Source organism: Motacilla alba, chromosome 4A (assembly GCF_015832195.1).
Source record: "Motacilla alba alba isolate MOTALB_02 chromosome 4A, Motacilla_alba_V1.0_pri, whole genome shotgun sequence".
Lineage (NCBI taxonomy): Eukaryota > Metazoa > Chordata > Aves > Passeriformes > Motacillidae > Motacilla > Motacilla alba.
The window spans coordinates 9,834,123-9,858,674 of NC_052045.1; the positions used below are offsets into that span (position 1 = coordinate 9,834,123).

General features: G+C 38.9%; 1 protein-coding gene across 12 annotated transcripts; it reads left to right on the plus strand.

Moving 5' to 3' along the window:
- The first annotated feature begins 289 nt into the window (after positions 1–289).
- On the plus strand, positions 290–17,346 carry LOC119695148 (X-linked inhibitor of apoptosis). 12 transcript variants are annotated; one of them, XM_038123073.1, is made up of 10 exons: positions 365–450; positions 1,112–1,182; positions 2,457–2,569; positions 3,128–3,250; positions 8,191–9,092; positions 10,821–10,920; positions 11,989–12,067; positions 12,664–12,697; positions 13,954–14,178; positions 15,607–17,346. In XM_038123073.1, the coding sequence occupies exons 5-10, from the start codon at positions 8,222–8,224 to the stop codon at positions 15,798–15,800; spliced, it is 1,503 nt and encodes a 500-aa protein (XP_037979001.1). In that variant the 5' UTR covers positions 365–450; positions 1,112–1,182; positions 2,457–2,569; positions 3,128–3,250; positions 8,191–8,221; the 3' UTR covers positions 15,801–17,346. The 12 variants fall into 12 exon arrangements, with proteins under 12 accessions (XP_037978993.1, XP_037979006.1, XP_037979002.1 ...); XM_038123065.1 differs by lacking the exons at positions 1,112–1,182; positions 3,128–3,250 and having other exon boundaries at positions 290–450; positions 2,457–2,460; positions 2,562–2,569; XM_038123074.1 differs by lacking the exon at positions 1,112–1,182 and having other exon boundaries at positions 333–450.
- The last annotated feature ends 7,206 nt before the right edge of the window (positions 17,347–24,552 follow it).

Genomic DNA, 24,552 nt, shown 5'->3' on the forward strand with positions numbered 1-24,552 from the left:
GCCGGCACGGAGCCGGGAGCTCTGGGAAGTGAGGCACTGAACGGACGGAGAAACGGGAGGAGCTGAGGAGTGGGGCCGAGGGGCCGAGGAAACCGAGGGGGTTGTGGCGGCTGAGCGGGATGAGAAGCGGGGCAGTGGGGACCGAAGGGGCTGAGCGGGATGAGAAGCGGGGCAGTGGGGGCTGAGGGGGCTGAGGAGCGCTCCTGCGGGGCTAAGGGGGCTGAGGAGCGCTCCTGCGGGGCTGAGGGGCCGCTCTGCACTTCCTCCCGTCGCCGCCACGCGCCGCCCTCCGCCGGCGGGAGCCCGCCCGCCGCGCCCCCACCGGCCCGCCAGGGAGCGCTGCTCCTTCCCGGGCGCTGAGCCTGCCGGGAGCCGCCATCTTCTGATGACAGCGCTGCCGAGAGCGGCTCCGGCGCCGGGGACCGGACGGGACGGGATGGGACGCGCCCGGTGAGTGCCCGCGGCAGCGGCGGGACCCGGAGATGGGCCAGGCTCCTGGGCTGCCCGCGCTGGGGACTCTCGCTTCCTCGGGCGGCTCGGCGGGGCTCTCCGCGTGGAGCGGGGGGCTCGGTCCCTCGGCTGTGCCCCCGCCCTCACGGCGGTGCCGGGGATGCCGAGGGCCGGTGCGGCCGCCGCTGCCCCCGGCCGCTGCCGGAGCCGGCGGGAGGTCCCGGCCGCGGAGGCGTTGCCATGGGGACGGGCGCGCCGCCGCCTGCGGGAGCGGCCGGGCCGGGCCGGGGCTGCCCCGGCGGAGCCCAGACCGTGTCCTGAGCCGTGCCCCGGCTCGAGCCTTCAGTGCTGCTCTTGGCGAAACTGGATGAAAAATTTTCTATGCTAATAAGCGCTTCTGTGGTCTCAGTGGTTCTTTTGACATGTTTGAATATTATCTCTTCTTGCCCACTCTTTTATTATTTTAATTTTTATTAGGCCCATCACTTTCTAGAACTGCTTCTTGTCAATAAAAATGCAGTTTTTTTCGATTACAGTTGTTGTTAAGAATTATAAAGGGAGAAGTTCACTCAAAGTAATTTTTTCAGTGATAATTTAAGTTCAAGCAGTTCTCTTTTGCACAGTGTCTATGATCATATGCTTATATATTTCTCTTTAACAGTAAGTGTATTTCTGCTTCTTTACTACTTGTCTGATGCTTCTGTCTTCCTGCTGAAAGCCCTGTAAATGGGTGTAAGTATGCGTTTTGGTTTGGGTAATTTTTGCTCTGTTTTAAATCTGTACCTACTGCAAAATGCAGATGTGTTTGCAGCACTGCTTTCATTATCCCTTTACTGCTACTGTCTTACATTGCAATTTTAATGCAAATACTTCATGTAGTTAACTGGGAGAATTTAGTTTCCTAAATGAACATATAGAAACTACAAGCTATTACAATAGACCAATTTTGAAGAAAAAGCAATCAACTGCAGGAAAAAACCCTCTTTTACCTTTTTGTCAAATACATTTTTTTTACTCTAATACCAGGACAAAGAGCAGTAGGATACAGATTTACTTAATTACTCATTGTTTATCGTGAAGTAAATCACCATGTAACAGAGAAGACAAACAGTGAAGTATTGCCTCTAAGAAAGCAAGTTTTTGTGTGATGAATTGGCTGGTTAAGCTTTTATCTGGATATTTTAAATTTTTTTCATTGCTTCCTTTTGCTATCTGCTTGACTGGTTTGCAGTTTTCTTTGAGGTCCTTTAAAGAATCCCAAGTACTTCCTGTTATGAAAGCTTGGCACCTACGGCACTGGCAAAGAAGGGCAAAGGAGTAGGTTAATGATTGTTCTGCATCTCCTCTGACCTTGCCCTTTGCAGTCAGCAGCAAAAGAGAAAGAATGCTGATGAGGATGGTTGGTTGTGGGTGCTTTTGACTGCTCCCACTGATACCAAACAGACTTGCGTTTGTTATCAGAAAAGTAAGGAAATATGTGTTCATATTTCAATTTTAGAAGGATGAAAATGGATTTCATTTCAGGCCGTGTGTTCCTGTGATAAGACTTCTCTCTGTTGCTGTCCTCCCAAGGTGGGTTGTACAGCTGCAGGGAGCTGAAGAGTTCCAGAAATCCAGTTTATAATCAGATACAGAATTTCCTAGGAGAGAGAAGTCTGGATCATGGGATTTAATTTTCTGCTTTACATTCTTTCTCCTTTTTGCTGCCCTCTAGTTTTTAATACCAGAATTTTGTTTTGTTGTCTTTGGATGTTAAGGAGTATCCTCAATTTATGTCCCTTACTGGTTTTAGTGTAACGTCTGCCTACATTTCAGAGTTTCCCTGCCTTCAGACTCTTTCAGTTTTAGATTATATTTTAATTTGGGTTACTTGTTCAAGGGACAGAATTTTTAAATGGTTTTTTTGGTCATATCTTTGGTCATGAAGTTGTGGCTTCATAAACAATGCTGAAGGTTATGTTAAAGATTAAAGAGGTTTCTAACCTGGTTCTTTTTTCTATCAACAGGAATGTAAGTATTGGAATTTGTTCTAAAGACTAGTGGAAAATAGCAATGAAACCATTTGATTAATCCATTGCTATACTTGGTCTGATTGGATACTAATTCCTTAGGGAAAACTGTAAGTACCTTTTGTATTGTTTTGTTTAACGGTGTACAGTCCTTTGCTGCTTCTTATTTTTCATAGCATGGAGTCTTTTTTACAGAGTTCTAATCCAAAATATTCTGAGCATCATGACTTAAAGTCAGGCTCAGGAAACCACAAGATTTTTCAACATTAAAAATGTAGCTGTGTGTGAGGACTGAAAGGCTGTAAAGATGAAGAAGGCATGCTGCAAAGCTTGAATTGAGTGTCACTCCTATCATATGAAATGTAAAATGAAACTGCACATGTGTTACAGTCCTTCCCCTTCAATGATTTGGAGAATTTCTTATTAAATAAAAAGGCAAGCAGAGTATTTTCAACAGGAACATCTTCCATATTTTGTTTTTGGTATAATATTAGAATTAGTTCCCAAGTCATCCCCATTTCCTGACAAAGTTAAAAATAAAATACAATGAATTATCCAAGAGAGATTTCCAAGTTTACAAGGTTATGAGGGCTGTGTGTATATAAATACACACACTTTATATGTGGATGTATATACTTGTAAATATGCAGCTTGTTCCCATTCTTTAGCAGCGAAGCATTCCTGCTGGGACCCCAGAAGGTATCGGGATGCTGTTCTCTCAGTGACTGAGCGGTGTGTGCAGCGTGAACCTGGCGGGCAGGGAACGCCCTCGCTGGAGGCTGAGGCAGGAGGTGGATCCAGAGGATTCAGCAGTTCTGCTGTGGCATGAATCATGCTGCTGTAGCTGAAGTTTCTTATCATATTATCTCCCTGATGAAAAACGCCCTCTTTTTCCATATTTTTCTTCAACTAGGAGTTTAAATTATTTGTGAAAGAAGGACGTAGCACTAAAAGCCGAAGCTCAGCCTGTCAGGAAAGGTGCATCTGAGGGCACTGCAGATGCCAATAGGCATTTTTTACTACTGGCTGTTCTTTTTAATAACCCCTGTTGATTCAGTGGGGTTTTTTGGTTTCTTTGATACAAGAGCAGTATCTTACTTGGGCTACAGCATGCCAGTTTTTCCTATAGAAGCTGATATTTACTCCTTCCTTCTCATGCATACAGCTAAAGTTCTGATGACATTTAACTTGGAAGTTCTCCAAAAGGATTTTCATTCTCTGCCCTTAGCAGCCATGAAGCCATCTTTTTTTGTTTATTTCTCTGTTCCATACCCATATGACTTCTTCACTAAGAAAATCACAGTGTGTAAATAGTTCTCAAAATGGTATGTTTCTGTTGGCCTGGTTATGTACATTCTGAAGATGGGGAGAGCCTGAAAGTCTTTGTGACTTCAGTCAAAACTTAGGAGGATATAATAGCCTACTATAACCTTGAGCAGCTGACTGACTTCCTGTGATGACAAACCCTGACGGGAGGCTAAGTAGGACCTGTTGGAAGAATAGACAAATAAAGCTGAGCTGATAGGGTTATGTAAGCTTTGGCACTGAGTCAGGAGGCATTCTGTAAATGCATACCCTCTTTCTAAAATAAATCAAAAATATCTAAACAAAACTTTTTTTTTTAATGGTTATTGATAATTAGATATAAATGCACTGAAATTTTCAAATGCTGTTTAAATATATCATGTTTGTGGTCATTTTAATCTTTATGAGTAGGTTTTCAGTTAGCAGCATGCACTTTCCTTGATCTAATTGCAGCTGAGCTAGCAGAAACTGAAGTTCATTGAAGTGACATATGCATAATCTGTGTGTCAGCTGGTACAGTATGTTCTGCTTGATATTTACTTGGTGCACTACTCACATTTCCAAATTCAGTCAACAATAAATACTAGCATGTACCCTTTGGTCAGGAACATGAGGCTGTGCAAGGAGATTTCTGACTTGGAGGTTACTGCCATGCTAGTCATGTAAAAGAATTAAAAATAACTCCTTATAATGCCAGTCTAGTTTGGGGTTGAGCATGGAAATAATCACATCTAGTAAAATATACTTAAAAGGGAAAAGTGAGTTTTGTACTTTTCCTTTGAAACTTTTCAAATCTAGGTAATATGATCATGTATTTTTGCATAAAATCAATATCTCTTAATATTTTTAAAGCTTAATTAAACACGTTTGTTTTGCAGATTCAAAATGTACAGTTTTGCATTTTGCATAAGTTAATATTTTTGCTATATATTTTTGTCTCTACTTTTTCTTCTGAAGCATAATCAGTAGGCTATATAAATTAGTAATTCAGGTTGAAAGAGGGTGGTGTATTATGGCAAATAGCCTTCAGATGTTTAAAAGCAGGATTAAACTTGGCTTAGCTTCTGGAAGCCTTTCAGGCTAAAATAGACTGTGTTTACTCACTGTATGAAAATATATATAATGCTTCAATAGTAGTTAAAGTATCTGGGTTTTATAAGTGAAGATGATCTGATGATTTCTGAAGCTTCTACCTTTAATTCACATGTGGTTAATTAAAACCTATGCAAAATGGCTTCATTAACTTCAGTATACATAGAGTATACTCTGACATCAGGTTGCCTACTGGTATATATTGTAAAGTCTTATGTACCCATCTTAGGTGGCAGATTTTTGTGAGTTTATGTTTCTTAGCTCTAAACTATTAAAAAATTTACCCTCACTCATTTTTCTGCTACAGTTAATATCTGTCTGAGTGCTGCTAGGATGCCAGATATTATTCTAGATCATTTTTCCAACTAACTGGAGTTAGGCAACTGCTAAAAAACACGTGCAGAAGTAGTCTTCCTAAACCAGCTGTAATTTTACACTTTCAGTAGTTGCCTTTAACAGTTGTTTGAAGTAGAAATAATTGAACATGATACTTTATTTAAAGTAGTCCTAATGTTGTATACAAAGCAGTACTTGCAGAGGCAAGGAGTTTGCCTCAATGCTTGATAAAGATAAAGATGTTTGTCACAGATAAAACTATAGTGAAATGTAAACCATTCGAGGGGCTATTGAAAGGGAAGGGCTTCATGGTGTGGCTGGAGCATTGTCAAACCTTGCCTCTTGCTGGGAGGGACTGGCCCTGCTTCTGTCATTGCAGTAGTTAGATGAGGCTTTTAGAATGATACTTGAACCTTTCTGCTCCAAGTGATCATGATTAAATTATGTGGTTGATATAATTTGAAAAAGCTTGTTCATATTAAAGAATTGATCTGTTGTGATTGTACCTCCTATGTCAGCACTTATTGCTCTCTTGGTACATGCTCTCTTGGCACATGCTTTTCATACTGTTTTGATTGAGAGGATTCACTCCAGAGAATCCAAATGTGGCAAATATTTTCATTATCACCATGGGAAGGGCATAATTTCTCTTTTATTCACCATGTTAACAGAAGGATTTTTGAAGTATTCATGGCATTGTAGAAAAAACTAATGTCCATAAACCAAAAAATTTAAGTAGTAATATTTTTTCACTGTTTCTGAACTCATTTGTATATAAATACAATAGAAATGGAGGTATACTGCTATTCATACAGCAAAAGCCATGTACATTTGTTTTGGTTCCTTCAATGGACAGTTTGAGGAGTCTTTGAAGGATGTGAGGTAGGCTATGTTTGTGTTCTTGTAGAAAGTCTTTCAGGCACACAGATAAGGAAATTACTGTGCAGCTAACTGGTTTTGAGTAATACCAATTCTTTCATGGATACAGTGTAGTAGTGATAGATACTTAAGGTCACTTGAGATCTTTACAGGAACAGTTCTAGAGGCTTTAAAATAAGGTTTTATAAGGAAATAAACATGAGCAATAAATACAAAAGCTTCTAAGATTTTATTTTAAAAAAAAAATGTTTCCAGTAGATGTATGTGTATAAAAAATACATGGTTTATGACAACTTTCATATTACTAAATGTAATTACTGGTTTGGGTTTCTTTGCCCTTCAAAGTCAAAAGAAGCATATAGGTCAGATTTGTAGGTCAGTCAATGCAATTTATTCAGGTGCTATTTTTGAATTTGCTAAGCTAAAACAGAAAGGCACAGTATAATTTGTAGTGTTATTACATTAGTCATGAACTGACAGACAGAAGGAATTAAGGCTGGTGCTCAGAGTCTTGTATCCATGAGTACATGAAGCACCCCTGCCAGGTGTCTGATGTCACGTTTTCTTCACCTGCTCATAGCCTAATTATCTTTGTCATCTTGGCAGAGGACGCAGCAATCCTGCAATACATAGGCATTTTAATTTCCCCCTCCCCTTTCTGAACTCTAAAAAAGGTTTTGCAGAAGCTAAACATGAGGTGTTACAGAAGTAATTGTAACATCTGCATTGATGTTACAGAATGCATAATCAATATTAATGCAGGTCTTGAGGAAGATATATTTTTGTGTGCTGGCCTACCATATACAGATTGGAAATAGATATATTTCAGGATTCTTACAGAAAATGGAGAAGAACAGTTGTTCAGTTAGGTACATACTCTGTTCTTCCTTATATGCCTTTCTTTTTGCTAGTTGCTGAACTATCACTGCTTTGTTCTAAGAAGCTTATTTGGGCAGTCTCATAATTTAATTTACCACTTTAAGATGTGCATCAGCAATAGCCAAGACTTTTTAAGTTAATAATATCACTGCACTTGGACAAGAGATGAATGTTTACTGTGCTTTGACTTCATCTGTGTTGGGCTGAAGGTGATGAGACTGTCAATTTGTGGTTCTTGCACAGGACCTGCTGTAGCCAAGTTGCTTCGTTTCACCCTCAGAAAAGATGGGGCTTGTTTGAGTGCTCTGAGCAGCCTTCTGGCACAGAAGGAACATGAGGCAGAGCTGGCAGTTGGTACTCACCCTGGAGAAGTATAGGCAGGGGTAGGAATGTGTGACAAGTGCTAAGAAGAATGACATTCCTTCAGGTAGGGAAGGGAGGAAAAGCTGGGGTGATGGCAGAGACACAGGAATTTTCTAGAGGATGTAGGCAGGGTGTGGAAAAGTGGGAGCAGTATGCTGGACATGAACATTAGTGCTGGGTAGTCCCAACACACTGATCTTAAAAGCAATGCCCAGCACTTTGGTAAAATGCCCCAGTGCAATATCTGATAGTTTATTTCACAAGATATTTTGCTAAAATATAAATTGACGTGTGTCTTTACAATATAAGACAAGTTAAAAAAGCCTTTTTCTTTTTGATGACTGTTTTACCAGTTGCTGCCCACCTGTAATGGGCATGGAGGTCATGGCCTTCATATGAGGATAATATGTAGTTATGTTTGAGAATTGAGCTCTAAAATCCTGCAACTATGATCTGGCTCAGATCAGTATTTTAAATTCAGTAACTTTGTATTTCAGGTTCAGAAACCTTTTGGTAGGGTTGTGGCCAGAACTTTATTACAATATTTTGTTGATTTAATTCTTGCAATCTTTATTAAGAAATAGAACATACTTTTAAAGCTATAAACCTGTGTGTTCTCCAGGTAAATGTTTATAATCCTGTAAGACATCTTGATTTTTCTGCTTTTCATTAAAAAAATCATTGTTTTGGTTTTAATACCTTGGTGTTTGCCTCTATGTGGCAGGTAATGCAGGCAAGGGTGAAATGGGGGAGAAGAGGAAAAGTTGTTCTTTTAGTACATAAAGGATGGTAGTTGAATTTAGCCAGCTTCCAGGGTTGTATATGGGTACGATCTACCCTTCTGTCTGGGAAATTAAAACATACATTCTTTGTTTAGGAAATCTCCAGGGGAGCCTGCTTATGAAGAGATGACGTGTAATGTCCCCCAGAGCTCGGAAGCCTGTGCCTCTGCAGACACTGACGGTGCCCAGGAATGGGCGCAGGAGCGTGACCGACGGGGAACTTTTGTTGGATTTCCACAGGACTGTCCTGTTTCCGCGCTGGCTCTAGCCCAAGCTGGCTTTGTTTATACTGGAGAAGGTGACAAAGTGAAGTGCTTCAGTTGCCATACAACTATTGAAAGATGGGTGCCTGGGGATTCTGCAGTTGAGAGACACAAACAGCTTGCCCCCAACTGCAAGTTTATTACTGAAGCTGCTTTTCTGGAAAGTGACATGGATCCTGTTACCCAGAACTACCAGAATAGAACTGAAAATGGTACCAGCAATTCAGCCCTCTCATGTGCTCTGGATGACCCTGATGTGGAGGCTGATTACCTTTTGAGAACTAGGCGGGTTGTGGATATGTCAGATACTTTGTATCCTAAAAATCCTGCTATGTGCAGTGAAGAAACAAGATTAAAGTCTTTTCACAGCTGGCCCCTCAATGACGAGCTGACACCACAGGAACTAGCTAATGCTGGATTTTATTATACAGGTGTTGGTGACCAAGTGGCGTGTTTTTGTTGTGGTGGAAAATTGAAGAACTGGGAACCCGGTGACAGAGCTTGGTCAGAACACAAGAGGCATTTTCCCAAATGCCTTTTTGTCCTGGGCCGGGATGTAGGAAATGTCTCAAGTGAATCTATTCCTTCTGAGCTTGGTATAAGTGGTCTGAACAATGCACAGCACCCAAGGAATCCCTCTATGGCAAAATATGGAAAACGTTTACAAACATTTTTATCTTGGATATATCCTGTAGACAAGGAGCGACTTGCAGAAGCTGGGTTCTATAGTATAGGTAAGCCAGACCTTGAAATGACTTATACCTTTCACAAAGAAATTGTACATGAAGAAGTGTCTTGTTATGGAAAAAAAACCCAATTAAAAAAAAAAAAATTATGGAACAATGTGGGAAATGGATCTATAGAGAAGAAGTAGCTGGCCTCTGATTGTGATAGTGTGAATTATAACATCTGTATTGTCTCACCCTTCTCATGAGACTGAAAATGGAATAGAAGTTTTTGAAACGCCTCTCAGTTGCCCCATCTCTGAGTCAGAAAAGAGCATTGTCCAACAAAACAATTTGCCAGAATCTCTTTACTCTCTGTAATCTGCTTTTCACAGTTCTTATGTAAAATTGCATACATTGTATCACCCATCTTTACTAGCAAAGTGTGGACTTGATCATAAATATATTCTTAGCAGTAAACCAGCCAAGTATTTTTTTTTGCCTGTTAAAACCTTTATAAAAAGTCTTTCACAATGACAATTATTCGAGTTAATAATTTTTAAGAAATGAAGTGCTGTTCTCCAGACTTTAGGTGTAAGGAATAGGCCCGTGGTCTGTACAAAAGCCTGTGAACAGGACAATCCAGAATCCAGGTTGTATGCCATTTTACTTTGTTATGTGAGTTTGCATTATCATGGCATGTGGACACCCAAAACCAGCAAATACCACTTCTGCCTACTTTATGAAGACAGTGGTACCAGGGGAAGAGCTTTTACTCTTAGACATGCAGTGTTTGATTTGGATAAGGCACCATCTCTGTGCACTGGTTTCTCAATTAGATGGAATTGCACAGTACCATTAAAGACCTTTGAAATTCCACACTGAGTGATACTGTACAAGTGCAAAGTGTTGCTCTTACTCAGTCACAAGAAAAAGGGGATTATCTGGGCTAATTTCTTGCTCCCATCTTACTTGACTTCTCTCTTAGTATGTCTCAGAACTTTAAATTATGATTCTATTTATTTTACTTGTGGCTACAAATAAAATCTTTGCTCTATTCCCATATAGGTTATAAATGGGCAGTATTTGTACCCACTAGAACTATTTTATTGATTTCTTCTTGGGTTATAAAAGTACCAAAAGATCTGTATGGTGGAGTTGCATGAACCAGCACCAGCTGGTTAGCACCAGCTTATCAGACCCAGTGCTCTTCAGGTGACTTCTGTGAAAACTGTTCCCTGTGGCCTGAGAAGAATTTAACTCTCTGTGGAAACACTATCCATACCTCCTCTCAATCCAATAAAAACAATATTTAAGCAGTTTCTGGGGCAGTTTTGGATCACAGTAGGCACAGTGCTAGAACAGAGAGGATGTAGTTCTCAGCTGGTTTTGCTATTGCTGGTTAGGCCCTGTTGATCTTAATGGGAAAGAGAGGTCCACAAAGCCATGTAAACATCTTTCATTCTTTGTGGCACACATCTTCAGGCCTTGCTTACCGTTGGATTGAGCTCCATGATAACAGATTATTTTCAGCTTTTGTTTTTTTATCTGTATAATTACTTACTAAAATAAAATTAAGGAACTTGCTTCTCTTATTTTATGTTTCTTTAAGCTCAGTTCTCCCCTGAACATTTGTCTCATATCATGTATGTTGTCCTCTGTTAAAATGCAGTTGTTTTCAATTGAAATTGTAAATCAGTAAAAAAAATACTTCTTTTCTTAATGTAACATTTTAGTTGAAAACTTGGTATTATACCTGCACAGAGTATGCAGCTTTATTCTTGTGTGTTTCCTCAGGTAAAGGTGATCACGTTGTGTGTTTCCACTGTGGTGGAGGATTGCAGGAATGGAAGGAAAATGAAGACCCTTGGGATCAGCATGCCAAATGGTTTCCTGGGTAAGGTATCCCTTAGTGCTTTCTCTGTGTGTGTCTGAGTCTTATTTACAGGATATTGCATTCTAATGACAGAGCATACTAATAAAGGCTTGGGAAGGTTGATTATGGTTTAATACTGTTTAGATTTATGCAAATAATTTTGTCTTATCTGTAGCATTATTAAAGGGAAGATAGCTGTGTCTGGATTTAACCAATGCTTGCTTTGTCAGCAAGAATTGTGTGGTTTTGTCAATACCTATCTGAGGGTTTCTTCTTGTTATCAAAGTAATTGTAATGGTTGTTTTAATAGTTTGTATATGTAAAAGTTTGTAACTTATACCAAGATACAAAATTACTAAACAGCTGCCACAGAGCAAACAAACCTGAAGAAGTGGTTTGGTGGCGTGGAGTATGAAAATAGTTCTCTCTAATTTGAAAGGATTAAGGATTTCAGACAGTAGTAATAGTAGTAGTAGTACCAGAAGTAGTTTTTAGAAAGACTGCCAATGTTGTCTAAAATCTGTTTTGAGGTTTTGCACATCAGCCTCAGTGACACACTGGCAGTGTGTCGGTCTCCCAGCAGCTGTCTGTTCCTGAAGGTGAAATAATTGCTGGAGCTGGAGAGCTCTTGTCAAGGAGTTATGGCATTCCCTAAATCTTCTGGTAGGGAAGAGCTCTGCCCAGTGGCTAAGGCTGGCTGGAAAATAATGGAAGAAAGCATGGAAGGCACCTGTTTCACCAGTGACTGTTTGCTTTGATTGTGAAAGACTAAAAGAACCAACATTTTAACATGTTTGTTTTTCATTTGAGTGAGCCTTTACTTTTAGAAATCTGTGTCATGAGCAGTCATGGCAAACAACTCTTAAACTTTCTTTTTCACCAAAAATGTGAGAAAAATAAGTACTGCTTTAGTGTTTAAGATGTTCTTAGAAATATTACAGTGACGTCACAGATGTTGACTAAACATTTAGAGATTTTAAAAGCAGGCAGTCTGTATGATGTAGGAAATTTATCAAAGCTTCCATAGTTATGTAACAAATTTTTGCTGCTAATGCAGTTCTTATTAAATCTATATATTCTTATTTTTAGGTGCAGATTTCTGAGCAATGAAAAGGGGATAGAATTTATAAATAATGTTCACTTAAAAGATGGATGTAGGGATTCAACAGTAAGTTTCTTGCTTATTAATCATTTTGTTAATATAGAAAAAACATAATTTTAATATGAAGTTACCTTTTAATTACATGCCTGTCAATTAATCTACATGCTGCTACTTTCACTGGCAGAAAGTGAAAGAATTGCAGTGTGTTTTGGTCCTGCCAATCAGAGTGTAGCCATCTCCCAGCTCTCCATAGCCTGGGTTATGGATCACAGCCAGGGCACTTTGTGAACATTGTATATTGGGTACTGAACAGGTGCCATTTGTTTTATAGCCTGGGAACCTAAGGTTGATGACAAACAAGAGCAGATACATTTTCTTTTCTTGTTGGTAGAACATTGTTAAACTTGTGTATAGTCACTAAAATGTAAAACTGATAATGTTTTAAAATTCTTTTGTAGATTAAGAATCATTTACATAGGGTTATTGCACACATGGGTTAAAATTACAACGAAATACTGATCATGTTGTTCAGAGCAGATTAAATAGTTTAGTCACTGAAATAACTTGAGATCAAATAGCTATTTTTTATTTTGTGACTGTATGTATTTCTTGCTACTTTCTTCAGAATTGTAATTTTTTGTTTCTTTTTATTTCACTTTTAGACAGAAGCTACTGAAGGGACAATAATTCCTAAAGGTATCTGCTTAAAACAAACAGCCTCCCCCCATTTTGGAATATCCATATTTGAATGTGTAGTGACAGGAATGGTTAATTTTAAAAATAACCCTATTACATTTGAAAATAAAGTACTGCTGGCAAAATGTTGGATGATATTCTTCCATTACTTCATTGCTTCTAAAGAACTGCAGAATGTATTTTATTTCTCTGAGAGGAAATATAATTACAATTTGGTAAATATTGTAAAGTAAAGGTTGTGAACCATGGAAGAAGTTTGTATAGGATTGAGTCTTACATCTAGTGAGTGTGCATAAAGTATTGAATTAGTAGTGCTGTGGGATGAATGCTAAATACTGAACAGAAACAGCCCTTCTTCATGGGGCAGGAAGAGTGGGTCTGTCCAATGGCAAGGACTAGGAAGCTGAGCAAGCTGAAGTACTTTATTATGTCTTCCAGAATTACACATTCCTGCAATGCTTTCCACAAACACCAAGCAATAAAAAGATAAAACAGTCAAAGGGCTAGTAGGAGGCCAGTCAAGCAGCTTCATCCCAGGGAATGGGAGCTGTTGATAGTAAGAGTGGCTACACAAAACCTGCTTAGAAATCTCTCCCATACTGCTCATTTATGAGACTGAAAATAAAAGAACCTTTTTAAAAAAAAAAAAATTTGTTTTTAAAAATTAAAAAAATTTGAACATTGTTTGAACAATGTTGATAAGTAAAAGGAAGGGGAAGGTCAAAACAGGCTGAATAATGGCTTTCCCAAGTAGTGTTGTGTCTTGCCATGGATGGACTTGCTTCCTTGTTAGTGGTGCTTTGTTTTGGTCATATAAATTCAAATTATTTATTGGTTTCTCTCAACACATGTATGAGGTTTTTTCCCTTCTCGGAACTGAATTAAAATTGATGTAATGTTACTTATCCATTGTGCCATTTTGGATGAATGTCATTTAACATTCAGCTACAAAATTTCTGATTGTAGTTATATGAGACATGTTAATTAATTTGAAGTAGCTGATTTGAACAACAAATCTAGGAGGATTTCTGTAGTATAAATAGATGAGGGGAGACTGGGAAAGCTAGGATAGAAAAAAACTCAAATCTGCAGTCTTTACAATTAGCAGAATTCTCAAAATGGAAATACGGTTCCTTTGATTACATATTTGTTTGCAAATATGTGTCTTAGAGTACTGTAGTCAATACTGTCAGATAATCAGATTCATCTTAACGTTCTTAAAGTGTTTTTGTTTTGTTTTTAATTTCTTGTTTTAGATGGTCTCTTACAGAATCCTTTGGTACAAAGTGCCATAGCCATGGGTTTCAGTTTGTCTGAGATTAGGAACACCATGGAAAAGAGATTGCAGATGACTGGAGAAAGTCACACATCTGTTGAGGATCTGGTAGCAGACTTAAGTGCTCATAAAGAAAATACAAGGGATGAAGAACCAAATGAAATCCCAGTTGAGCAAGATGAGCTTATTCAGTTACAAAACCTCTGTGTGTACTTTCATATCAGTTATTTAGTCTGTGAAATATTTTTGATGTTATCTGTTTATTCTACCCTCTGATCCCAGCCTTACCTATGGTAAATTTACAGTATTGTAAATTAAATTTAAATACATTTGGTTTGGGACATTCAAAAAAAAAAAAAACAAACCAAAAAACCAAATCTGAACAAACAGGATGTTAAAATATTTGAGTGTAATAGCATTTATAAATATCATCTCTAAAATAAGTAGTATTGGTATCTCACAGGTGTGTAGCAGTGACGGTCTAGTGTGTATGTGCTAACAAAAAAAGCCAAAATTGTTGTGACAATTATATTTCAAAATAAAAGCAAGAATATAGTTATAAGATGAGCTATAGATGTGGCAAAGTGAAATAGATCCAGGGACACGCTGTCGTATTCAGTGTATTCAATGCAAAAAAGTCACAGTGTGGGGGCATTTATTTTATGGTATAGAATTTTGCTTGGGGTAGAAGTATTTTTGTTCTTGGCCAATAAGAACAAGTGTGAAACTAAATGGTGTTTCTATTCAGTTATTTATGTCCAACCTTTGCTGGGACATGCGAGTCATGCTCAGAAAACCCTTGTGGTGCACTCTGCAGACAGACCAAATGCAGGAGTTCTGATTCAGGAGACTTGTAATTTAAGACAAGCATATGGGTGAATTCATAGGGAGGGCAAAGACCATCTGGTTGGCATGATAAGCTGAGATCTTACCAACCCACTCTTTTTAATAAGATTTTAATAGGACATTGTGGGGAAAGAAGAGCTTGTAGTGCAGCTGGATCTTATTCTGGTGGTTGGCTGTGCAGAGCTTCCCCCAAGTGGCCGGGGAAGGTGTCTGAATTTTGTATTTTCAGATGGGGCATATTGGAATAATAAAGAGCTCATGTACAATGCCAGATTGACTCTTTCTGTGTTACAGATTTTAAGCTTTTTGAGCATGGGCATTTTGAAAATGGGGGCAGGGAAAGAAGTCACATGCTCATTTTCTCATTGGGAAAACTCAGAAAAAGAAACAAAATCCAAATGACTTAACCAGTAGCAATGAGCCTTTCTTTCGCCTTCTGCTCAAATTTTGGGGAAATTTTATCAGAGAGAGGTCTGTGAAAATAATGGTTCCTGATTGAAATATGCATATCCTAAATTCTATAAGTATTTCAAGCTCTTACCAATACAGATAGATGTACTCCCTGCTTGCATTGGCCTGGGAGATGTAATGGGATAGAAGGGGAAATAAAAAAAGAGGATTCCATGCTGCACCTAGGATTCCTCTCTTGTAGTTCTTCTTTGTTCTTTTTAAGGATGTGACCTTTAAATCATATGAAGAACACCTTTTCCTTGTGTGTAAAGAGAAAAAAAAGAGATTCTATGGTAGTAAGTATGTTAACTTCTTTTTATATGTCTATTTTCCTTAGACCTCAGCACTGAAGAGAAGTTAAGACGTTTGCAGGAAGAAAAGCTCTGTAAAATCTGTATGGCTAAGGACGTGTCAGTTGTCTTCATTCCCTGTGGTCACCTAGTTGCCTGTAAGGAATGTGCTCAATTACTTAATGAATGCCCTCTGTGTCGCACAGATATTATGAAAAGACAGGAAATTTTTATGTATTAGTGAAATACACAGCACTATGGATGCAAATGGTTCCTGTTTTATTACTTTAAAAATGTGTAACGTAATGTAAAAAATGCAGTTAATTCCAGAATGAAACCATATGGCAGGACGTAGATTTTTCTACTGTCAAACTCTACACATTTTAACACTTTACAAATTATTTTTCATAAGTTAATTTTTTGTATGTAAAAAGCAATATGTATGAAAGGCAAATATGTATATTTTGTAACTTCAGTTCATGGACCTCATATGGGAAAGCCCAAGTAATGTAAACGTTTATTTATGTGATCATTGCTTTGCTTCACTTTGGTAGGACTCTGTATGACTGAAGTTTGTGCAGACAGAGTTTGTACAAAGAGCTTGTCCTATATAAAATTTGTAAAAAAGTTAATTCAAAATATAATTGTATACATGTATATTATACCTGAGATTTTAGCTTTTTAAAAATATTATGTAGGATTGAAAATAGTCTCTTTTTTTCTGTAACTTTGGTTGTAACATAATTCAGACAATACACATACACCTGCTGCTGTAACCTTATGGTTACTTCTGCTACATTTCAGATTTGTCTGTTTTAATTTAATTCCTGTCTCCCTATCTATTTTTCTGGTTCAGATGTATAAATTGTCTTCAGTAAACTGGTTTTGGACATCTTTTTTTTTCATGAAGATCCATCTTTATATAAAATGTACATTAATTTTAATGATTAAAAGGGAAATTGAGAAATTAAGGAAATTTTGTGTACCCTGTGCCCTTCGTAAGAGTAGGCTCATTTTAAATTTGCCCCTTACAAAAAATATGTTCAGTTGGACATTTTTCTTACTTGGTTTTTTTTTTGTAACACAGTGTCATCCTAACGGATTTATCTGCTAATACTTTGCACTGCTTCGTAACTTACATTTTCATAGGAGAAGATTAAACTTTATCTCCTAGAAAATGCATTTTTAAAATTCACAAGCAGTGTTAGAAATCTTTCATTTTTGTTCATGTCAGTTTGCAGCATTTAAATTTAAAAGTTAAGAACTATTCTAATGAGAGCCACCTTAAAATATTTAAACTATTTCTTGCTGGACTGATCCCCCACTTCTGATTTTGAAAGTATCACAGTTTTGTATTTAAGTACAGCTGTTTTATGATCACTGCTTGATTATGTCACTTCCTTATTTTGTGGAACTTCTGATGTTCTGTATATATATTTTTGAGTTCTACACACTAAGGTTTAGAATATAGAATATACAGAACGTAGTTTTTCATGTTATTAAAGTTTTGAATACACAGAAATATATTATCTACCTTTTCTATTTTTTTAAATCTGTGCTGTGTAATGGTATGAATATTTAAAATAAAGTGCAACCCAGATGTTTCTTGATCAGTGTATTTGATTCTCACATTAAAAAAAAAAAAACAAACAGAAGGCTGCTTTTTGTTTAGTAATTAAATTAATTAATTTAACCTGAGTGTTACTAAGGATAATGAATATATTTTAATATGAGAAAAACAAAATCTATTGTTTGAATATATTAAAGTTTGTTAATTATAAATCTAACATTAGTTTTGCTATTTTTTATGGTTGAATTTGGTCTTGGGAATAGATGGTGACTAGAAATTCATGAAGAATTCAGTTTTATTTTGCCTTTCTGTGCCTTTGTGAGGAGTTCAATGTTTCAGATAATTCATGCATACAGGGATTTTTCGGGACAGATATGGACTGGCAATCCTGACAGCCTTGTTCCTAGCTGCCTTCTTCCCTACAGGGAGGGTCTTCTGTCCATATCAAGGGAAATGGAAGGGGGGTTGTTAGCCTTGAGCTGGTGCACCTTGCCAGAAATAGCTCATTTAGTTAAGGCTGCACCCCGTGCCGTGCTGACTTGTTGAAGCAGATGGTTGGTTACCTAAGCTTGACCTGAGTCATGTGAGAGAGGCTGGATCAGCTGGATCCAGCTCACAGGCTGCAGAACCTGGCAGGCGGCTCAAAGTCCTGTCTGCAAAAGAGCTGGACCAAATTTAGCTTAGACTGTTGCAAAACTAAATCTCAGCAAGGAGGTGATTTGGGGTGTAAATGTAGTATGTAAATTGTCTGAGAAGAGCTGGGAAGTAGGTCACACAGAGAACCTTCTACACTGCAATGGAGAGCAAACACATTGTCCTACATTGCATGATTGCTTCATGGTAAAGCTTGTTAACTTTTAAAAGGTTTATATTTTTAGATACATATCCCTTACTGCAACTTCTTCATTAATATTGTAAAAGATACAGCTATATAGCAATCAAATTGTAATCACTTAGGGACATTAGAGGATTAAAAGCCTTTCAGTGAGATGTCAAAATAAAAATGACAAACTCTGTAGGTTTAGGGTTTTTTTAAAAAAACTATAATCAGAGTTCTATTCAGACTAAATGTGAAAAAATAATTAGGATAGTCATCAAATTCTGATAGCTTGAATTAGGAAGACTTTTTTTTCCATTTATTCTGATTTTTAGTATCTTAAAGAAACAGAAGAAATTCCATCGCCTCTAATACTGGGCCGAGTGTTTAAAGAGACAGAAATGAAGGATGCAAATGAATGGAGTAGAAGCACAGGGGCTTTGGAAAGGAGGTTAGCAGCAGGACACAGATGCCCTGGAAGTTGATTTTTATGAGTTTCCTGGGAGCTGTGCAATATGTTCAAGTATCCGTATTCAGTAACTTTCTTCTAGTGGCTTCTGTATAGTATCTTCCTTCCGTGTTATTTGTAGTAGCAGAACTACTTGCTACTCTGGATACATGAGACATTTACAAGGGTTTTCAGTAAGGTCCTGGAAGTGTGTTGCTTAGAAAGCACCTTGGCTTATTTGGAAACAGAAGGCTAAAATAAGGAAACCCAAAGAGTCAATGTTTTTGTTATGTGTGGAGCTTCTTCTCGCTGCCTTGAAACGTGGGGTCTGAAACACACAGACTTACTCAGCTGATTGCAGCAGCTTCTGCCTCTACAGCTTGGAGCTGTCTGGACTTTTTTAAAATTTGTTTTGAGACTTGATCTTAAGCTTGTAATACAATAAAACCTTCTTAAATTATTATAGCTTGGGGATTGGTTGTTGGTTTGTTGGTGGGGTTTTTCTGGGGTTTTGTTTTTGTTCCCAATTAGAGTATTTAAATATTCATTTTAACATTGTCTGATTAGTTTAGTTTTGACCACAGTTCTTCAGTGGGATTTTTTGTTAGCTGTATGTGTAGTCTGAAGCTACAGGACAAATAGTTCATTAAAGTTTTCAAAGTGTTGCTGTTAATCAGTATGGGTTTTAAAGTTACCTTTTCTATTTGTTTTTTATTGTAATTAACAGAAAGGTAAATACAATGGGTGGTTGGAATTGAATTATAACTGGGTGGAGGTTAATGCAGGCACTTGAATATGGTGTTCATGTGAAACAAGCTGAAGTGGTGTTCTCTAGGATGGAGCATGGCCAGGGGCAGTGACCTTTGCTGCTGTGGTCTTCAGGAATTACTTGGAAGAGAATCTGCCTTACAAGAAGTGCAACTTCAAGCACCTGATGTGTGAAGGTCAGCTCTTCATAGAGCAAAGGAGGAGCTGGAGGTTTTCTGGCTTTTGCAGTGTTTTTCTGCAGCAGTGAGGATCTGAACAGTGAGTTGTTACACGATGTTCTTTGTTACCCTCTGTGTTGTGCGCGACTGACTCCTGTCAGCAAGGCCAGATGCCAGAGAAGGCTGGAGAGGTGCTTCCAGTGCTGCTGCTGAGCCTTCTCCCTGCTGGTCTTGCGCAGAGCTGGATTGGCCTCGTGGCTTGTGAAGGGTGCTGGCCCCCTTCTCCATAGGGACAGATGGGAAGAGCCAGTCTACCCACATCCACCTTAATTCCTCATGGAACTGAAGGGTGAGTGAATACTCTCCCTCCTACCAGGTTTTTTGTGTGGTTTACATGCATAAAGTTTTACTGAGTAGCTTGAAAACTTGATCAAGGAAATCTTTCCTCTCCCTGCTCCTGCCATGGCTTTGCACTGATTCAGGCTGTTGAAAGTACCTTCTCATCTTGGCAAATGCCACTGTGTCATGTCACGTCAAGAGCTCTACTGATGCTGCTGTACAGCAATTAATGTCCTGTAATTATAATGAGGCTTTCTGTGAGAAGGCAAACTGGCTTGTGATGATAAACAAACTGTGTTGAAATTCAGATTATATCTTCAATTTTTTCTTAACCATGAACTCCTATTAAGCAATAGTTACAACATTACAGTAAACCTGTAAGTGTTAACTTAGAGAACATGGCTCTGTAACTAACTTCCCAAGAAACTTGCTTTTTCCTATAACAGGAAAGAAGATGATATATATTCATTCACAAATGATTTGGATAAACAAAAGCCAAAGAAAAATCTGGGACAAAATTGTATTACTTACATTATGAGTATATAATATTTAAAGCTGATCAAAAATTATTTGGTTGCCTATAGATAATTACTAATTTACAGTTTTATAGCCTGGATAGCTATTATGTTAGCTGAGATAAATTTCTTGATAAGTAATAATTGCTGGAAATGTATTGGAGAGATACTGGAATTAGTTTTGCTCTCAGATTGAAAAATGGTGCTTACTATCAAAAAATGAAAAACACATTTACAGATTCCCACTGTGAAAACGTCTAGAAGAATCATTACAATAATTGCTGAAAAGCCAGGTAAGTGCATATGGTCACCTTCAAATTTTGGGGAGTGAATTATTATAACCTTCAAAGATTACCAAGACAGCATTTATATCTATTCATGTTATGTCTTTTTTGATTTTATATTGTTAGATCTTGCTGTAAAACTCGACACAATTTCTCTTATGTAACTTAATTTTGCAGTGTATGATGAGAGCCATTACTTAAGCCAAATAGTTAATCTTCTGAATACAAGCTTTTCCAAAGTGGGTGTCAAGCCACTGGCATCTCTTAACTCTTGTGTTACAGAGAGAAGCTTCTTAGTCCAGGAGTGGCTTTACCTCCCTGTCGTGCATGACCAACCCATGTGATGTTACTGCAGTCAGTATGGGAGCTCTGTCTGCAGGGTACAAGCACCAGAAAAGTCACTGTTGCTTCAGATGGGCGTTTTGCAAAACAGATGTACCAAAAATAACAACTGGACATCTGCATCACAATTTAAGACTTTTATAACTTTGTCAACAGTTGCTCTCTTAAAGGCCTAATTGGCAACTGCAAGTTTCTTTTAGGAAGACCCATGTTCCAGGCTGGAAGCTTCACTTCTGCTAGGCCCACAATTGGAACCAGAGGTACAGGGAAGGGAGAAGTGGGGGCTCCCAGGGGGAGTGAGAGTGGGACTTGCTGTGCTCGGTGTTTATGGTGAGCATCCCAGGTGTGCCCTTTGCTACAGAGGGGAAAACACTTCCTTCACAGCTGCTGGCACTTTGCAGGACTGCTACTGTCACACTCAAAAAGGTTACAGTCTAAAAGAAGTATTTTTATCTTAACGGTTTTGAACATCTGTGCAACTCCCCAACATGTCATAAACTGTTGTATTCCTTGCTACTTGTTATGCATTGTGCCATCTACAAAAACCTTTAATCTCAGCTAATGACACCATCACACTCTGCTTTGCTTCCACCACCCACTGTGTCAGAGTTGAGGCAGCAGAAAAGGCCTTGAGCCCCAGACACAACTGGCAGTAGGGGAGTGATTTGTGAGAAACACAGTCTGAAAGAAACCTTGAAGTTGGTTGATGGTGAAAACTAAACCAAAGGAAGCTTGTGTTAGGGACAGACGTATATAGAGGATCTTGGAATGTGGTAGGTCAGCCCCAGAAACCATACAAGTTGATCTGAAGAATTAATCTGTTCCTTGACCTTACCTGTCAGTAACAACCCCCCATTGCCTAGACTTCCCCTTTAGGCCCCTAAGTTCCAAACTCAGTAATTTGTGGGGAAAAGACCAAGGTACATCATCCAATCTGCTGTTTGCCTGCACATACAGAGGAGTGCTTTCCCATATATTTAATAGAGGATTTTCTTCAGAGCTTAAACACAGAAGTATTTTACTTTGTTGTTCATAATTGTTTTGCTGTATGATCCTGGGCAGAGGTTGAACGCAATAATGTTGTTTCTGTCTCACTTCCACTCTAATTTCACCTAGCCACAAGCCAGCCTCCTTTCTCCCCTTTTTAGGCAAGCCCTGGCTCCATGTCAGTCTCAGGGGGGCTGGAGCCCTGTGAGCTCTGACCAGCTGAGAACTGCTTTGTGTTCCTGATGGGTTAGGTGCCCTACACATCTGGATGATGTAGTATGCTATAGTTTCACTGGGTTTTAGCTGTTTCTCAGCTAAAGCTGCTTCCCTTGCTTGGCATCAGCTGTGCTGTTTGGTCTGCTTGACTTTATTTCAGTTCTTGGCAGCTTCTCACCCCAGCCCTTTTTCTGTTGCACACTCTGTTCTTTGCTGCCTTTGGGGGCCCTGCCACTTACCTGGCTTACCCGTTTAAAACACGTGTCTCTGGTTCCTGTGCTTCCTCCCCAGACTTCGTCACTGATGCTGTCACAGTGCCTGGCTCATAAAATGGACCTCAATTCATCGTCCCTCTGCCTGGACTTAGCTACAGAACACAAATAATGTCTGTAATGTCTTGCCTGTCTTCAAAACTTCCCTACATCCAGAAACTGGAGCACATTGTGTCCTGAATCCAAGAGAGCTGGCCTGATTGGTAACACTTGTTCCTGTACCTAGGGTGAGGTGATGCCTCAAGTGGAAGCAGTTTGTGCTGACTGCAGCCAGGGGAAGGGCTGTTCACTATTTCCTACCAAAAACTGGTGTGGCCTTTACAGCAGTTTGCTGATGGAGCTTTAGAATCCGGCTAAGGGATTTTATCTCAAAGAATGAGACATAGAAAGAGTACCTCACTCAAACAGGGGAGCTCAGGGCTTTGGGTAACAAGTGGCACAGGGGACTGAGTAAAGCTGCTGCTCATAATGTAATTAGCAGGAAGGTATCTGCAACTTACTGGGATTCTGTTCATTTTTAGAGCTGATGATGAAGGGGAGCTAAAACTTCCTTCCTTTGTAGTGGTACGGGACAAACTGTGATTCTGTGCTCTTTCACAGAAGGAGCAGGCAGAAACTTACTGAAACAAAGAAAATTCAGACATGAGTTGGGTGTTCTGGAAAGACCTGGTGAAAAATAGGGGCACACAAGGGAGACTTACATAAATAGGAAAAGGAAGAAATTATTCACAGAGCAGGGAAAGACCTAAGGAGCTACTGATGTGCAATCTCCTGCAAATTATGGGAAAGTAACCCAATTTTTGGTCTTTATTTTTGTTTCTTATGTAATAGCTCATCTTCAAAAGGATTTAGAGCAGATTTCCCTGGAGTGACTAAGCCAGATTCAAAAATCTGGGAAAAAAAAATTTGACTGGGAAGACTGCTTTTTCCCTCTGTACCCATCTCAACAGACAAAAGTATGGTCATGGCTTGTTGAATACAGGCCATCAAAGCTACCACCTCACCTTGGGACAAATCCAGTCTACAAATTCTAGTTTATTTTTCCAATTCTCAAAAAGAAAAGTCTTTAAATAAATAAATGATTATGCGTGGTGATGTGTTGGTGGTGGGGTTTTTTTTGGTTGTTTTTTATTTTGGGGTTTTTTGCTTGTTTTTGATTGGTTGTTTTGTTTTGTTTATTTGGGTTTTTTAATAATACAAATGAGGAAATGGAACTGCAGAGGGGCTTCCTATTCTGCAGGAGAAAGAAAAGGAAGAAGCATGAAAATAAAAGGAAGCAGCATGAGCATGAATCTCCTTCCTGGGAAAATGAATCAGCTATCTGGCAGCTTGAGTTTATTCTGATCTTCTCTCGTGGTGAGCCTCTGGCCATTAATTCAGACACAGAATTGGTATCTGCCCTCTCCCTGCTCAGTTTCCTGTGTCACTGATCATGAAGCTCTCTTTGGATCAAGCATAATAACAGTGCCTGTAAAGTCTTTGTTAAATCCTCTCTAAATTGGGCTCGATATCAGAAATTGTGGAATTTGAAGCACCTAAAGAGTAGCTTTTTCGAAAAAGATGACATAGTCCTGTGAAATACTTTCTCTTAGTTTTTCACAGAACTTCTTTTCTATCAGATATAAATCCTTTCTAGACAGGTCAGAATTTAAAAGATCTCTTTTTCTTTATAATGCTTAGATAGCACTTATTTTTCTTTTACATTTTCCATTGTATTGGAAAGGATGCTAGTATGCTAACACTATACAGAAACTTCAGGATGGTCTTTGTTTTTTTCCCATAGTCTGAACTGATGGTAGAAGCCCACTCTGGAACTGGTAGCTTAGAAAGAAGTGATGGGCTTGCAGAGGAACTGCTTTTCTTTATCTTCCCTGTTGTACCAACTGGAAGGCTCAGTCCCAGAAGCACGATCTCTTCATGAGGAAAATGCAGGAGTCATGCTCTTCAGACAGCCAGTTTGGCCCCCTTAAAGGAGGAATCCTCACCAGTTGACTTAAGAAATTCCTCTCTTCTGGTTACTGGAGCAGAGCAGAAACTTTCCTGGCCTCACCACAGCACTCAGCACCTTCAGCTGTGCTGACTTCAGAGCTCTGCAGCTGTACTGGAACAGCTCAGAGAAATGATCTGGGCTGGGGTGGCAGGAATCAAACATTAGAGAACAAATGTCCCTCTCCTCTTCTCCGATGAGGGATGAGGCAACAGCTTTGCTAAGACAGGGCTGAGCAAACAGCTGAATGAAACAACTGCGAGGGAGGAAATTGAACTGGAGAGTGTGAA

Bases quoted from the DNA above. Each gene is read 5' to 3' on its own strand.
- LOC119695148 (XM_038123065.1), top strand. From the start codon at position 386: ATGACAGCGCTGCCGAGAGCGGCTCCGGCGCCGGGGACCGGACGGGAC. The intron at 12,068-12,663 runs GTAAGTTTCTTG...TTTCACTTTTAG, and splicing joins ATGGATGTAGGGATTCAACA to ACAGAAGCTACTGAAGGGAC. The intron at 12,698-13,953 runs GTATCTGCTTAA...TTCTTGTTTTAG, and splicing joins AGGGACAATAATTCCTAAAG to ATGGTCTCTTACAGAATCCT.